This window comes from Lissotriton vulgaris, chromosome 8, assembly GCF_964263255.1.
Source record: "Lissotriton vulgaris chromosome 8, aLisVul1.2, whole genome shotgun sequence".
NCBI lineage: Eukaryota > Metazoa > Chordata > Amphibia > Caudata > Salamandridae > Lissotriton > Lissotriton vulgaris.
Window position 1 is genome coordinate 51,013,023 of NC_141696.1, and position 17,662 is coordinate 51,030,684.

General features: G+C 46.6%; 1 protein-coding gene across 1 annotated transcript in view; it reads right to left on the reverse strand.

Annotated features, from left to right (window-relative positions):
- Positions 1 to 17,662, reverse strand: part of LOC147693360 (transient receptor potential cation channel subfamily M member 2-like) — a 374,197-nt gene that overhangs the window by 198,751 nt on the left and 157,784 nt on the right. The window contains exon 6 of the mRNA XM_086933683.1: positions 904 to 965. Within this exon, the coding sequence (XP_086789809.1) occupies positions 904 to 965 (62 nt within the window). The remainder of the gene's footprint in view (positions 1 to 903; positions 966 to 17,662) is intronic.

Genomic DNA, 17,662 nt, shown 5'->3' on the forward strand with positions numbered 1-17,662 from the left:
TGCAACATATCCGACACCTGGAAACACGCTGAAGTCAGACCACTACTCAAAACACCTTTTGCCGACCCTACACACGCTCTTCCTAGCCCTTGTTTTTTTAATATTCATAAAAACCTTTGTCTTAAGTACAAATTCTTACAGTGCAGCATCACACGACGTGCACCTCCGTGTGAGTAGCAGTGTTCGCTTTCAGTGGAGTAGCCAGAGTGTCATGGGCACTAGTGCAAGGAAGAAAATGGATCCTGCGACTCCTAATTTAATTGGAAAACACACACATATTCAGGGTTTAGTGGGCCCCTCAGGTCTATGGGGCCCAGTGCAACTACACTGATTGACCAATGATCATGGCCAGACTGGGGCAGAAAATAGGCCTGAGCAGCAAAATAATATTGGTCCTCATCTGTGAAATATATAGCTAAAAATGTGGCGCGTGTTTACAAATAGGGGCAGTTTTGAACTTGTAAACACACTCTGTATAAGTATTTTGCAAGGTATGGAAGACTGCATGGCATTGCGGTCACTGCAGGTAATGTTTGTTTTGATATCAGGGAAATCAACAGTAAAAACTGGCGCAGCAGACCATAAAACAAGCCCACAAACAGCCAAAACAAGAGCCCACAAATTGACCTGTCAGACCAGCTCGTCGAGCACTGCGTGACTGCCCTATATGCCAGTCCGACCCTGCCAATGATTCAATCACCCATTCTCTTACAACATTATTACAATAACTGCAATACATCAATTTCAAACACCCAAACTTTTAAACACAATAATATAACAGGCAAATAAACATAAACACATTTCAGCTAGACCTATTGGCTTTGTCAATGCTTCTTAACAATCTTCTTTCTCTGTTCCCTTCATATGCTCTACCTCTTCCCCTCTACCTTACACTGAACTTACATCCAGAGTGCCTTTCCCTCCTTCCAATGCCACACACACCACTGGAATGCTGATGTGGGAATCTAAAAAAGAAGAGACATAAAATAAGAAGCACAACCTTCATCAGATTAAAGAGTGAAATACATGGGGGAAAGAGGCAATAACAGAAACATAAAGAATACAACAGCATTGAAGAGAGGAGGCAAAATATGGGTCGAAAACAGAGATTGCAGAGAAAGCTAACATACATCAGGAAAGTAGAAGTACAGAGCCAGCTCTCCTTTCTGCACATTTCCAAACTTCTGAGATATCATGCAAAGGATATACTTTATCTCTATCTAGATATGCTTCATGTTAGACCTATCAACCATAGCACATGCTCAGTACTTGCTTCACAGAGTTGCGTCAACACCTTGTTGACAGCAAGTTAACTGACCTCTCAGAGCTTACAAAGGAAGCAGACCTCTGGGTCAGCACCAGAGTGTCCAAAGGGGATCTGGGAGGATTTTCAAAAGGGAGGTCAGGGTTCCTACCAGACAAAAGAGGGAGGAGAGGCCACCAAAATAGTTCTACAAGTATGGGCATGTGAAGGGGGATGCCAAGAGGCCCAAGAGAGTAAAACCCTCCACTAGTAGACAAACCCAAGTTTTGGGCGGCATAACATTTTGGGAGGAGATCTGCCCAGATAGTGTGGGGAGCAGAGCAGAGGTTACCCTATTGTCCCTGGGTGATAATGGGATGGTGCCCAAAGCCCATATGCCTTCCAATACTTAAAAGCGCAGGAAGTGGGTCACCATAAATGGGCAGAGAGTGGAGACACTGAGGGACATAGAAGCCAGTATGACTTATGTAAATTGTCATCTTGTGTCTTCAGAGCAGGTAATCCCCAAAACATTTCACCAGGTTGTAGTTGCAGGCAACCGGGAAAGCAGTACCCAATGGCTCTTTCTGCCTTTGGGTGGGGGGTGGGGTTTCAGGTTCTCTAAATTTGGCTATGAGACCTACCATGCCTGTAGACTATTAGGTAATGATCTGGATCTGGAAGGAAGTATAGCTCAGGTCACACTTTGAGAAGTTAGGGTTGCCTGAGTCGGTGTCCCTGACCGCAGGGATCACGGCTACCCAACAGCTAAGTCAAGAAGGCCTGGAGCCTTGGAAATGGCCCAGGCAGCTGCCAAGAAGAGGGGAGGCATGGAAAAACCAGCCCCTGAAACTCTCACAGTCCAGGAGGAAGGGATGACTAAGGAAGACACCCTGGACCCTACCGGGGAAGATATTACCACCCTGTGAGGCCTACCTGAGCTTGCTGGATGGCAATTTGAGGGTAGGCCTACCAGGGAGGAGATCTGTAGAGCACAGAACGAGTGCCCAATTCTGGAGGGCTTGAGGTGGCAAGCTTAGACTCGGCAGCTGGTGACACATAGGGGTGGGCGAAATTTGCTTAGTTGCCACACAAAGCTGCGCAAAACGGTAAAAAATCTCCGCAATCAAGCAAAAGTTCCGCAAACATGCGGAATTGCTTGTTCCGCCCATTTGCAATGCTTTTTTCCTGTTTGCGATCGCTGTTTGCATGCTCGGGGGAAAAATCATGCGAACACGCATTTTGAAAGCGCGAAGAAGCAAAGAATTCAGCAGAATTTTGGGCAATTCCGCATTCTCCGCAGAACCTGAAATTACCCAAATGTTGCACATTCCACAAGCAGAATGGAATTTACTGCCCAGGCCTAGTGACACATCAGTAGAGCACCTGATTTATTGGGAGAATGGCCTATAAAGCGAGCCTAAGGTTCCTGAACCTATGGCAACTCTTGTGTTGGTGGTCCCTCAGTGCTACAGAGCCTTCCTACTGAGACTGGCACATGATATACTCCTGGCAGGACATCTGGGGCAGGACAAAACCTTTGCCAGGCTGGTCACCCACTTTTATTGACCCCGGTTAAAGACAGCTACAGATGCATTTTGCCGGTCATGTCCCACCTGCCAGACCATTGGGAAAACAGGGAAAAAGTGTGTGGTAACTTGTACTTTTCCCACACCCTAACACCCTCATACAAATGGGCTTGTTGAGAGTTTCAACAAGACCTTCTAGGGCATGATTTTGGGACTGCCTAACCCCATGACATGGGATTTCATATTACTGTGCCTAATGTTTGCCTATTGGAGGTGCCACTGATGGGAGATGAGGTATGCCCCTTTAAGCTTCTCTATGGCTATACCGTTAGGGAATTTCTCAGTCTCAAAAAGGAGGGGGAGGAGCAAGCTTGCAAGAAACACACCCAGGATGTAGTGAGCTACATTCTGGGGCTCAGAAATCCGATGTAATGCTTCTAGAAAAGTACTCTGAGAACCTAGAAACTAGCCAAGAAGTAATTAATCTCTGTTAGGACCAGAAGGCCACTCTAGAAGAGTTTTAGCCTGGGTAGAGAGTGTTGGTAATGGAACCAGTGGAGCCCAGGTCCCTCTAAGACTGTTGTTCAGGGCCTTCTGAGGTGAAGGGGAGAGAGGAGGAATCCGCCTACTTGGTGGACCTCAAGATCTCCAGGAACCTCTTACGGGTATGTCATGTAAATCGCCTGAAGCCACACTATGAGAGGTCTGAAGTTTTTGCGCTCCTGGTGACGGATGAAGGGGAGGAAGAGAAAAATGAACCTCTCCCCGACCTCCTATCCTCCAAGAAGCGAGATGTGCCAGTGAAGGGTGTCAACCTCTCCCAGACCCAGAGTAGCAGATGTACTTTCATCAGTTTCACTCTCACCCTAGGCTTACACACTTGTGACCTTGATACCGGAGACAATATGGATGTGAAAAATAAAATGTACAGGTTATCAAACATTGTGTGGACTAGCTTTAAAGGGGAAGTCTCCAAAATGCTTGAATTGGGGGTGATTGAACTCTGCAGTTGACCCTGGTTCAACCCTGTAGTATTGGTACCTAAAGCCACCCCACCGTCTAACAACCCAGAACTCAGACTCTGTATGGACTATAGGGTGCTCAATACAGTCACCAAAACTGATTCTCACCCCATCCCTGAAGCTGATGAGCTCATCGACAAGCTAGGAGCTGCCAAGTGTCTGAGTGTGTTATATCTTGAATCAGAGTACTGGCAGATTACCATCACTGAGGGGGAAAAGAGAGGTCTGCATGCTCTACCCTAGAGGGTCAATTCCAGTTAAAGTGATGCCCTTTGGGTTGAAGAATGCCCCTGCCACCTTCCAGAGGTTGGCAACGGGGTCCTGGCTGGGAAGGAGGCATTCATTGCTGCCTACCTGAATGACATAGATGTCTTGATGTTTGGATAAAATATCAGGAAAAAAAGATTGTGATACAAAAATATTGTGTCATGAGTATAGGGACATAAAAAATATCAAGGACAGAATATTGAAGGTAAAAATATTGTTGTAAAAAATATCACTGTAGAAAATATTATTGTGCTTCATCTCATTTGTAAGTGTTATTTAGGATGTAATGTACTTTTGTGTGTCTGACTATATATGTTTATTATTTTTTAATTTGTATTTTAGGGAGATAATTTTTTACTTATGAAATTGTTAACATTTTTATTTTTTGGTGTATTGATGTATATATTAATTGTTGAATGTGTTTTAGTAGCATGATATTGGGTTTTTAGGGAATTTATGCTTTACATTTAAATTTTAAGGTAATAATTTTAAAGATGTGCAAATTAATATACTAAAAATGTGCACATCTATTCCATTATATTCATATTTTTAATATATTTTAATTTGATGGTAAGATATATATTAATAGTAGTAAATATATTTTGCAATATAACAAATATAACAATGATAAAATATTAAACATATTTAAAAATTGTTAATAAAGTAGAATATTTACAAATATGTTATGTTAAATATTTAAAATTGAACATAACATGTTTATTGTTTTCAAAATTGAATTTGAATTTTAAGTTCAATATTTTTTACGTTTTAAAAAATATAGTGTATTTAAATATTTTGTAAATTCAGGAATGTAAATATTGTATTATGATTTTATTTTTGTTTTATAGTTTAAAGTTTATGAACGGTAGTAAGTATTTTCAATAATACATTATTGCTTATGTGTGTAATATTTCTATTTTGTAATATGTTATGTAAAATGTTTTATTTTGAAGAGGATATTGTAAATTTGACCTCTTTAGCGTCCAACGCCGTCTTTAAATAGAGTTAGATTGGTGTGGGAATAGTAAATGTCACCCTTTTAGTGTCCAACACCTTACCCCAGTATGGTTAGATTAGAGTGGGAATAGGAAATGTCACCCCTTTAGTGTCCAACACCATCCCTCAATATGGTTAGATTGAAGTGGGAATACTAAATGTCTCCCCTTTAGTGTCCGACACCTTTCTCAAAGTGGTTTAGTTTGGAGAAGAAACAGTAAATGTTACCCCTTTTGTGTCCAACACCCTCCGCAAGTTGGTTTGGATTGGATTGGTAATAGTAAATGTCAACGCTTTGAGGAATTTGGGGAAGTCTCCACCGCCTTTAGATTGGATTGGGAATAGCAAATGTTACATCTGTGGTGTCTATGACCTTCCTTCAATGTGATTAAATTGGAATTATAATAGTAAATGTCTCCACTGTAGTGTCTAACACTTTTCCCCAATATGGTTAGATTGGAGTGGGAATAGTAAACATCATGGGGCATATTTAGATGTTCTGGCACATCTTTGCAAATCAGCAGGGATGCGCCAGAACAGATGCGTCATGCAATCCCCTCCTTCCGCCACCACAGATGCGCCACATTTACCACATTTGCGGCGCACCATGGTGCAAGGAAGGGAAGATGCGTGACGCATCTTGTGGCGTATAGGCGGCGCATTGCTGGAGTCGCATCGCAAGCGCGACGCAACTTCTGCAATGCACAGGGGCCATCCATACTCAACGTGGTGTGTCAATCCTTACGCCTGCTTCAAGCAGGCATAAGGATTTGACGCAGCAGCGTCGTAAAACTGACTCAGTGAAATCTTGTAGATTTCACTGCGTCAGTTTTACGGGGCTTTCCTGCGAGAGAACGCCCACCCTGCGACAGAACGCCCACATGAAACCTGACGCAGGTTTCATGTGGCGCAGGGCTTTACAACGTGACGCATCTGCCTAGATGCATCACGTTGTAAATAAGTTGCAACGTGGTGCATTGTTTACGCTGCCGCTGCGTCACAAAAGTGACTCAACGGTGGCATAAAAGTGTCGCAAGGGGCTTGTAAATCTGCCCCTATCCCTTTAGTGTCCAACACCTTACCTCAATATAGTTAGATTGAAGTGAAAATAGTACATTTTAACCCTTTAGTGCAATAGTTCCCAATCTGTGCGCCGCGGCGCCCTGGTGCGCCCTCCAAAGTAGCCAGGGGCGCAGCGCTTCAAAGTTTTCAGATTTTCGAATTCGTCATAAATTTCCAGTAACATCTTTGAAATGTGCAGTTATTTAGTAAAAACATAACACCTCTGGCCACCAGATGGCAGCAGAGCATTAGCTACAAAGTAACCACAAACATTTACTCTGAGAATAGACTGCAATATTTGGCGTCCTGAAGTTATAAAGTACATCTTCCTAAGGTAAATTTAGTCATTTTTCCTTCTTATAAATATAAAGGAATTGACATTTATTGTGTGTGATAAATGTCCCAACTGTACTAGGCGCTCCATCCCATTCTACATCCGGCCACTCCACCCGCAAAAAAATGTCACAAAATATTAGGGAGCCGCGGCCAACAATCAATAAGCCAAGGGAGCCGTGGGTTCAACAAGTTTGGGAACCACTGCTTTAGGGTTTTAACATATACCTACAATATATTAGGATTGGAGTAGAAAAGGTAGATGTCACCCCTTTAGTGTCTAAGGCCTTCTCCAAAATGGTTCAGATTCGGTTGGGAATAGTAAATATCACCCCTTTAGTGTGTCACGCGTATATTTAAATGATTTATGCTGGAGTGTGATCATTTTACTTTTATAATTTTATTCAAAAATAATTTCTCTTACTTTTATTTGTCTGTAGAAGACAGCCTAAGTGTGATTTTAGTATTATTGTTGGTTATAATGTCAAAAAATAGTTATATGTTTGTAACCAATAATATCATGATTTGCATTTTTTTGTATAATAAAGATGTCACACATTTTTCTATATTTATTTGTGTTTTAAGTTTATATTTATTGTATAGTTTAAAAATTTCATTCATATGTACTTCAAGTAAAAATAATAAAATATATAAAGTTAAGTAAATAAAATATTGTTTCATTACTTTTTAATAATAAAATACAGGTTATTCATATACATTTGTTTGATGCACATTTTCAACTCTTAATTTTAATTGCTTAACACTTTTTTAACATTTCTTAACTTTTGTTTTTATATACACATTTTCAATATTATTTTAACATATGTTTCATTAGCATATATTAAATAAATGTATGTATACTTAAATTTGTTCATAATTTTTTAATAACCTTCTTTGTTAGGTTTTACATATTTAATACATTTTTAAGACATGTATTCAACATTTTTACAATATTTGCCATGAATTTTTATGGGGTGATAGATCTTTTTAAGTTTCATTTAGCGGACATTTTTTTTAATTTTACCTGCTACCCTTCATTTTGTGATCTATTTGTGTTATTTTGAGTCTATTTTCCTAGAATCAGGTTGCGGTAAGGTGTTGCTGTTTGGGTTTTGAGGGTAGGGGAGATTTGAGAGAGAGGTCTAAAAGTTAGTTATAGTGGGGCCGATTCACATAACTAACTTAAGACAAAATACAGAGAGTACTACTTTTGGTATTCACAGAAGGCATTTAGTAGTAGTAAAGTTAGGATTTTGTCTTAAGTTTGACTTAAGACATAATTAAGACAGACTTAAGACAGACTTATGACAAACTTAAGAAAAACTTAAGATAGACTTAACACAAACTTAAGACAAAATCCTAACTTAAGTCTGTCTTAAGTTTGTCTTAGGTTTGTCTTAAGTCAAACTTAAGACAAAACCTAACTTTACTACTACTAAATGCCTTCTGTGAATACCACAATTAGCAAGTTTAGGATTTTGTCTTAAGTTAGTTCTGTGAATCGGGCCCAGAGTTGTTTGTGTTTTTATTGTATATTTAGATGCATCACTGTAAAGGATTACGACTTTGGCGGTGTGGTGCTGGGTCTGCACCGCCAAAGTCGTGGTCAGTCCACCGCAAGATTATTTCCTCCTGTCTGGCAGGCTTTGTTTTTGATGTTCCCACAGCTTTGCCCTGAAAATGGGCACTGCAAGGGGAAAGCCAAAAACAGTTCCTGCAAGTCATTGACTAAAAAGTCTGTGCCATGCAGGAACTGGTGTGCATCCAAATGGGGAGGCACATGTTGTGCCCCCTGTGTGCATCCATCGAGAGTGAGGCACCAGGGGGCCCTGTAGGCCCCCCTTTGTTTCCTGCCTGACACGGTTTTCCTGGCAGTGGAACCACAGTGAAAACTGTGGTGGAGAGGAAACTATATATATATATATATATATATATATATATATATATACAATACACGATCCTTTCTGTGCAGAAAGAAGCAGGTCCACTCAGGTTCACAGGAACACGTTCTTTTATTACCAGCAGCTAAGGAGCGGCATGACCGGTTTCGGCTGGAGTGCCTTTATCAAATGCCTATTTCCTCACGATTTCCTGCTGTCCACTTTTAAAAGCGCAATGCCCCGTTACGATTGGCGCAGGCACTGCGAAGGTAGGGGAGTTCCCATGAACTCGGTGCTCCCAGTCTCGGTGCTCCAAATTCACATGCTGCAGGTACTTGCACGTACGTACTGCCCCCAGTGGGCCGTGCCTGCAGCTTCACTTCCCATTCCCCGATGTCTTCGTGAAAATAAAAAAGCAGCATTCCTGTGTCCTACCATCCAGCCAACAAATCCCACAACGCATTTGGGCACACAACCTCAAAGTAAGTACTGGAAGATGCTGTTCGTGAAGTCACCAATTAACAGCTTGCGCCCGTTCAGTGATCCGCTGTATGTGAAGTCACATTAGTTAACACAGCTTGTGCCTTGCAGGAAATGGTGGCGGTTCGGCGTGGTTCCCAAGCACATTGAGAGGCACCAAAAGTTTACCACTGTGCACGCCGAACTTTCTTCAGGAGGGGGACTTTAACGGTGCGCGTGGCCCGCACCTATATATACAATACACGATCCTTTCTGTGCAGAAAGAAGCAGGTCCACTCAGGTTCACAGGAACACGTTCTTTTATTACGAGCAGCTAAGGAGCGGCATGACCGGTTTCGGCTGGAGTGCCTTTATCAAATGCCTATTTCCTCACGATTTCCTGCTGTCCACTTTTAAAAGCGCAATGCCCCGTTACGATTGGCGCAGGCACTGCGAAGGTAGGGGAGTTCCCATGAACTCGGTGCTCCCAGTCTCGGTGCTCCAAATTCACATGCTGCAGGTACTTGCACGTACGTACTGCCCCCAGTGGGCCGTGCCTGCAGCTTCACTTCCCATTCCCCGATGTCTTCGTGAAAATAAAAAAGCAGCATTCCTGTGTCCTACCATCCAGCCAACAAATCCCACAACGCATTTGGGCACACAACCTCAAAGTAAGTACTGGAAGATGCTGTTCGTGAAGTCACCAATTAACAGCTTGCGCCCGTTCAGTGATCCGCTGTATGTGAAGTCACATTAGTTAACACAGCTTGTGCCTTGCAGGAAATGGTGGCGGTTCGGCGTGGTTCCCAAGCACATTGAGAGGCACCAAAAGTTTACCACTGTGCACGCCGAACTTTCTTCAGGAGGGGGACTTTAACGGTGCGCGTGGCCCGCACCTATATATACAATACACGATCCTTTCTGTGCAGAAAGAAGCAGGTCCACTCAGGTTCACAGGAACACGTTCTTTTATTACCAGCAGCTAAGGAGCGGCATGACCGGTTTCGGCTGGAGTGCCTTTATCAAATGCCTATTTCCTCACGATTTCCTGCTGTCCACTTTTAAAAGCGCAATGCCCCGTTACGATTGGCGCAGGCACTGCGAAGGTAGGGGAGTTCCCATGAACTCGGTGCTCCCAGTCTCGGTGCTCCAAATTCACATGCTGCAGGTACTTGCACGTACGTACTGCCCCCAGTGGGCCGTGCCTGCAGCTTCACTTCCCATTCCCCGATGTCTTCGTGAAAATAAAAAAGCAGCATTCCTGTGTCCTACCATCCAGCCAACAAATCCCACAACGCATTTGGGCACACAACCTCAAAGTAAGTACTGGAAGATGCTGTTCGTGAAGTCACCAATTAACAGCTTGCGCCCGTTCAGTGATCCGCTGTATGTGAAGTCACATTAGTTAACACAGCTTGTGCCTTGCAGGAAATGGTGGCGGTTCGGCGTGGTTCCCAAGCACATTGAGAGGCACCAAAAGTTTACCACTGTGCACGCCGAACTTTCTTCAGGAGGGGGACTTTAACGGTGCGCGTGGCCCGCACCTATATATACAATACACGATCCTTTCTGTGCAGAAAGAAGCAGGTCCACTCAGGTTCACAGGAACACGTTCTTTTATTACCAGCAGCTAAGGAGCGGCATGACCGGTTTCGGCTGGAGTGCCTTTATCAAATGCCTATTTCCTCACGATTTCCTGCTGTCCACTTTTAAAAGCGCAATGCCCCGTTACGATTGGCGCAGGCACTGCGAAGGTAGGGGAGTTCCCATGAACTCGGTGCTCCCAGTCTCGGTGCTCCAAATTCACATGCTGCAGGTACTTGCACGTACGTACTGCCCCCAGTGGGCCGTGCCTGCAGCTTCACTTCCCATTCCCCGATGTCTTCGTGAAAATAAAAAAGCAGCATTCCTGTGTCCTACCATCCAGCCAACAAATCCCACAACGCATTTGGGCACACAACCTCAAAGTAAGTACTGGAAGATGCTGTTCGTGAAGTCACCAATTAACAGCTTGCGCCCGTTCAGTGATCCGCTGTATGTGAAGTCACATTAGTTAACACAGCTTGTGCCTTGCAGGAAATGGTGGCGGTTCGGCGTGGTTCCCAAGCACATTGAGAGGCACCAAAAGTTTACCACTGTGCACGCCGAACTTTCTTCAGGAGGGGGACTTTAACGGTGCGCGTGGCCCGCACCTATATATACAATACACGATCCTTTCTGTGCAGAAAGAAGCAGGTCCACTCAGGTTCACAGGAACACGTTCTTTTATTACCAGCAGCTAAGGAGCGGCATGACCGGTTTCGGCTGGAGTGCCTTTATCAAATGCCTATTTCCTCACGATTTCCTGCTGTCCACTTTTAAAAGCGCAATGCCCCGTTACGATTGGCGCAGGCACTGCGAAGGTAGGGGAGTTCCCATGAACTCGGTGCTCCCAGTCTCGGTGCTCCAAATTCACATGCTGCAGGTACTTGCACGTACGTACTGCCCCCAGTGGGCCGTGCCTGCAGCTTCACTTCCCATTCCCCGATGTCTTCGTGAAAATAAAAAAGCAGCATTCCTGTGTCCTACCATCCAGCCAACAAATCCCACAACGCATTTGGGCACACAACCTCAAAGTAAGTACTGGAAGATGCTGTTCGTGAAGTCACCAATTAACAGCTTGCGCCCGTTCAGTGATCCGCTGTATGTGAAGTCACATTAGTTAACACAGCTTGTGCCTTGCAGGAAATGGTGGCGGTTCGGCGTGGTTCCCAAGCACATTGAGAGGCACCAAAAGTTTACCACTGTGCACGCCGAACTTTCTTCAGGAGGGGGACTTTAACGGTGCGCGTGGCCCGCACCTATATATACAATACACGATCCTTTCTGTGCAGAAAGAAGCAGGTCCACTCAGGTTCACAGGAACACGTTCTTTTATTACCAGCAGCTAAGGAGCGGCATGACCGGTTTCGGCTGGAGTGCCTTTATCAAATGCCTATTTCCTCACGATTTCCTGCTGTCCACTTTTAAAAGCGCAATGCCCCGTTACGATTGGCGCAGGCACTGCGAAGGTAGGGGAGTTCCCATGAACTCGGTGCTCCCAGTCTCGGTGCTCCAAATTCACATGCTGCAGGTACTTGCACGTACGTACTGCCCCCAGTGGGCCGTGCCTGCAGCTTCACTTCCCATTCCCCGATGTCTTCGTGAAAATAAAAAAGCAGCATTCCTGTGTCCTACCATCCAGCCAACAAATCCCACAACGCATTTGGGCACACAACCTCAAAGTAAGTACTGGAAGATGCTGTTCGTGAAGTCACCAATTAACAGCTTGCGCCCGTTCAGTATATATATATCCACGAAATCCACGTTCGAGTTTCCACACAGGTGCGGAGTCCTCCCACACCTTAGAGAGACTAGCTAGCTATATATATATATATATATATATATATATATATATATATATATATATATATATATATATATATTCTCACTGAAAAAACCATAGGTTTCACACCAGTTATAGTTAGGAATTAGCATTTAAAAAACCTATTAAATTCACTGAAAAAAACATAGGTTTCACACCAGTTATAGTTAGCTGGAAATTTTACTGACATAAAACCATTGAAATTCACACGTTATAGTTAGTTGGACTCACTATAACTTGCGCGCCTGCAATGCACTGCTGATGACGTCACATATTACATCACTCATGACATGGTCAGTAACATCACTCATGGCCCCCACATGAAACCTAGGGGGTCAGGGGGGGTCTACTCTGCCCCCTTTTAGTCATTTCCCCTTTTGTTTTTGCCACCTCTTGTGTCTCGATCCTACCGAGACACAAGATGGTGCCCACTCTGGACTGTTTGGAATGTTGACAGACACCCGAGAGCCAATCAGCTTTCCGCGCGCGAACTCGCGTAGCACGCTGGTTCGCGCCCCGGTGCGCGTACCGGGGCGCGCTTATAGATATATATATTTTTTTTAACCTAAATTACTCCATATCCACTGGAGCACATATCTTGAGACATAGCAAAGACACATTGGGCTACCAGTCCCTATAATTTTGCCAAGTTTGGTGAAAATCCATTCAGCCGTTCGGGCTAAAAGTGAGTTCGACCGCCCTATGGAAATTAACATGGGGAAAACACGTTTTGGGACTCCCCTTTTATCTCGGCCCCCGCTTGAGGAATCCCCCCCAAACTTTCAGGGAAGGAGCGGAGCGAGGCAAATTTGAGAAAAATTTCAGGCAGATTCCTCAACCGGCGCCAAAGTTATTTCCAATAGAATGTTGCGAATTCCCCATACAAAATAATCCTAACTATAACTAGCTAGCTATATATATTTATATATATATATATATATATATATATATATATATATATATATATATATATATATATATATATATATATATATATATATATATATATATATATATATATCCCGGAACAGAGGAGCCGTAGCAATCCTCCCCCAGACCACAGTGCCAAGAAGGACCATACCCCCTGAAAAGAGGAGGAGGCAATGGGAGGCAAGCCATCCGCAGCATGCAGCGTCATCAGAAAGGAACAGGAGGCCAAGGACAGGGAAAGGAACCCCCAACGAAGGAGTCCAGGAGAAAAACAAAGAGGACACCTACAGAAGACAAGGCGACCATAAGGAGGCAACTGCAGAAAACACAGCAGAGAGTCCTCACAGAACGGGGAGGAGGGGTGGGTCATGAAGGAATCTGCGGCTAGAATCGTCTCTACCAGATACATCATTACCGAAGGAAAGTAACTTGTACATCTGATAGAGACTACTAGCTGCAGATTCCTTAACGTAGAATAGATACCCTAGCCATACCCAAGGGGGAGGAGGGTCTGAGAGAGGACCTCACCAGCCTGGACTCATCACAGGGCCCCGACAGGGGATGAGTTAAACGGACAGGGAGAAGAGCCCTGTGCCCCCAGGCAAGGGAGAACCCTCGATTTAGAAGACCACCGGCCCCAGAGGGGACACAGGAAGACGAGAAAGAGGCCGCCTGGCCTCATCCAGCAGGGGGAAACAAGGGTAAGGCAAAAGGAGGCCAGAGTACCCCAAGCCCAGTCAAGGCACCAAGGATCTCCACCAGAAGCCCCAGATGCACAGGCAACTCAGAGGAGCACCAAGGAAGAAGAGCTAGCCAGAGACTCCAAGGAGAAGAGGTAGAAAGAAGGCAGCCACTCCCACTGGGAAACAAACCCAGTGAAGAGAATAGCCGAGGCTATCACAGGCAGAACGGCGCCTCAGCAATAAGGCAGGCGGAAGAAGAAAGGGTATCATAAGCCCCACCACGGGAGAACTGCCCAACACCCCGCAGGGACAGACAACGCCCGAAGAACCACAAGGAACTCAAAGACCATTTCAACCCTTAGCAGGGAGAGGTAGAACCGGAGGCAGAGCCCACTGTAAGAAAGCTGGACACACCCCAGCCCAAGTTGTAAACAAAACAAGAGCGGCTGCACCGCCTAAAAGGCAGACAAAAGAAGAGGGACAATGGTGTTGAGGAATAACCGGTCTGTACCGGCCCACACAGCTAGCAGCGGACAACACCATGGACCGGTGCACCCAGGCCAAAAGAGACATCAGCCAAAGGTAGAGGCCGGGAAAGCAAGAGGGGCCAAGACACGCCCCAAGGAGGGGTCGGCACACACGGCCCGCAAAGGAAGTGGAAGCTACAATGTAAGGCCCCCGAAACCATCAGCAGGAGGATCGCATCAGCAACATACCGGAATGGCACGGAGAGCAGAGGCCCAAAGGGCGACCACACCTCCCCAGCTCATAAAGGAGCTATATAATAGCTACCATTGCCCCACGCAGGGTAAAGTACGTCCCAAAACATGGGAACCCTCTTAGGAAAACATTTCTGCATCAGACGATAAACAGAAGACCTGCGGGGGAACCGCGGACGGCTTGCAATTCAGCCAACATGAAAAGACAGAAGGCCTAATCTCAGGGCCAAACAGCCAAAACCACAATCAAAAAAGGACCGACCAGAAGCCAACAGCACCAAAGGCTTAACAACAGGGCCAGGCACAGCGAGCAGAACAGAAAGACACCTCAAAAAACCCAGACCGGCCTACAGATCACTGAGGAGGAGAAGGGGGAGGAGGAGGCGGAGCAGGCGGGGAGGGTGGAGCCCCACCAGAAACCTCTGAATGGCAGAGTCCGCAGGGGCTTGGAACAAAAGGGTGCCATAAAAAGGAAGGTCCACCAACCGTTCCCAAACGTTCTCCGGGAACACACTATTCAGGAGCCATGCATGGCACCGAAAGGCCATTGAAGAGGCCATGGCACGACCAAGTACACCCGAAACATCCAGAGCGAAGAGAAGAATAAACGCTGCCAGCTCCCGGCCATCCAACAGAGGGTGCTGGAGATCAACACAGGCACCATCCCGAGAAGCGGCAGTCAGAAGGGACTTAGACGAATCCCACAAGCAAGAAGTGGCCCTAGTCAATACACAAGGAGAGTTAAGGGCCCGCAAGGCAGCGCTGGTGGAGGCAAAGATATTGCGCCACCAGGAATCCAACCAGCGCGCCTCCCATGACGGGGAGACAACACCAATGGCAAGGAGGGAAAGGCAGTCTGCACAAGAGGGCCCCTGGTAGAGGGGTGGAGGGAAAGACAGGATCATGAGGCGCAGGACAGTGGCAGTGCAGAAGGTCTTGTGGCAACAGGTTCCCCGTGGCAGGTCGTCCCCAAGCCCCCAGAAGGGAAGTGTGGAGCAAAGCCTCGAAGGGCAGAAGCAGCTCCCGACCACCGGAGCCCTGATGGAAGACCTCCAGAAGATGATCCATGGGGAAATGGGCCACTGGATCTCCAATGCGCAAGATCCCCGCAGCCGTGGAGACAGCTCGAGCGAAGGCAGCACCTGCCTTCGTAGGGCCCCACGGTGGGGAAAGCAGCTTCTCTGCCGGCGATGGCTGCAAACTAAGGTGGCTGACCCCCAGTCCAACCTGAGGAAGGAAATGGAAAAGGGGCACCATCAACCGCCGAACCTCTGGAGGAGAGGAGGAGGCGTCTGATGACGAACCAACGACCTGGCACCGGCTCAGCGCCGTAGAGACCACGACCGGAGTAAGGTCAATGTCAACCGGCGCCAAAGGAGACACCGGAACGACCTCCGCCACACCAATGGCGCAGGAGACCAAAGTCGGGCCGGAGCTGGAGCGGCCATGGAATTGGCATCTAAAAAAGGCATCGACTCAACCTCCGACGAGGCAGCCGCATCTGTGGAGGGTCGAGGGGGGCCCAGGACACGCCCGACCCCTAGCCAGCCCCTGCGCCACCGCCCGGGCCAGCAGCCGCTTGCACCTGAGAGGCATTGCCTCGGCCTCAGACAAGGCCGCCGCCTGTCCAGAGGACCAAGGGAGATTCGGGGACACGCCCCAAGCCCCGGCAACCTCCTACGACACCACAGGGACCCCTGTGGGAGTTTGCAGCAAAGCAGAGGCGCCGTGGTCCAAAGGAGGGAACCCCAAAGGGCCTCCCCCGACGACACCACATCCTCCGAACCTGGAGCCAAACCTGTTGGTGCCAAGGCTGGAGCCGCCGGTGACGCTGCAGAGGGCCCCGCATGTGGCAAGGGATCCGCAGATGTCCCAAGAGGAGAAGGAGGAGCCAACGAGACCTGCAAGGCTGCCGCATAGGCCTCCATCTGGGCTCTAGTCGACCCTGCGCCGGGGAACGGTGGATAGGGTGATGACGCAGCGGGCCACACCACCCACAGAGAGCCAACACCCCCAACAGGCCAGGGACCGGTCCGCGGCAACAAACTGCAACACTTACTAACAGGTGAGCGACGCTCTTGCGGCTTGGGAGAAGGACGATGTCGGAGGTGTAAGCAGCGGTTCTTGAAGCTGTCCGCAGGGGACGGATGCAGTGTTGAAGCCGACCGGGACATGCGAACCAAAAGGAGTTTCATCTGGCGATCCTGCCGGGACTTCGGCTTCATTTGCTAACACGCCTCACAGTCCATGGAGTTGTGGTGCTCCCCCAAACACCACATGCAGATGGAAAGAGGATCTGTCGCCGACATCTGGCATGTGTAAGACGAGCACGCTTGAAAACTCGAAGGCATTCACACGCTGTTCTCAGAGAAATGCTCAAGAGCGGAAAAAGGGAGGCGGTTGCCAGTAGGTAGTTATAGTTAGGACCTAGTTTCCATAGGAAAAGCGTTTTTTCTTTTCCCAATAACTTTGGTGCCGATTGACAAAAATTCGTGAAATTTTCAAAACTAGTGCCCGCATCCGGTCAGCTCCTGTCTTTAAAGTTTTGGGGTGATTCAGCAAGCGGGGGATGAGAAAAAAGGGGGGTCCCAAAACGTGTTTTCTCCATCTTATTTTCCATAGGAAACTTTAGACAAAGCTACAGCCCGAACTGCTGAAGGGAATTACACCAAATTTGGCAAAAAGATAGATCTTGGTTCAGAAAGAGTCCTTTTTAGGGCTCGCTGCTGATGCGCTTCTGCGCATAGCTGGCGAAGCTCAATTGTGTCTTATGCAGAGTTTAACCACCACTGGCGATTCCACTGGCGATTCCATGCAGTGCATGTGCTTTTTAGGTCATTGCGCAAGCACAAGCCCTAAAAAGCGCGTGCACAATGCCACCAGCCATCTGCCTGCCTGCCTCGCATTACCACAACAAAGGCAGCCCTCCCAGCGCATTTCTCACCCCCTAATTATTCACGGCCGTCCGGCCGTACTTTCAGTTTCACGGCCGCAGGCCGTGTCTCCTTTTAAAACTTGTTTAACTTGTTTCTTTGAGGTATAAAGAAATTAGAGACAGGCGTTTTATTCAGGGATTGTAGACTTCCATGCATGATAAACGGAATATACGGCTTGAGAGGATTTTAGGTCTGATTTA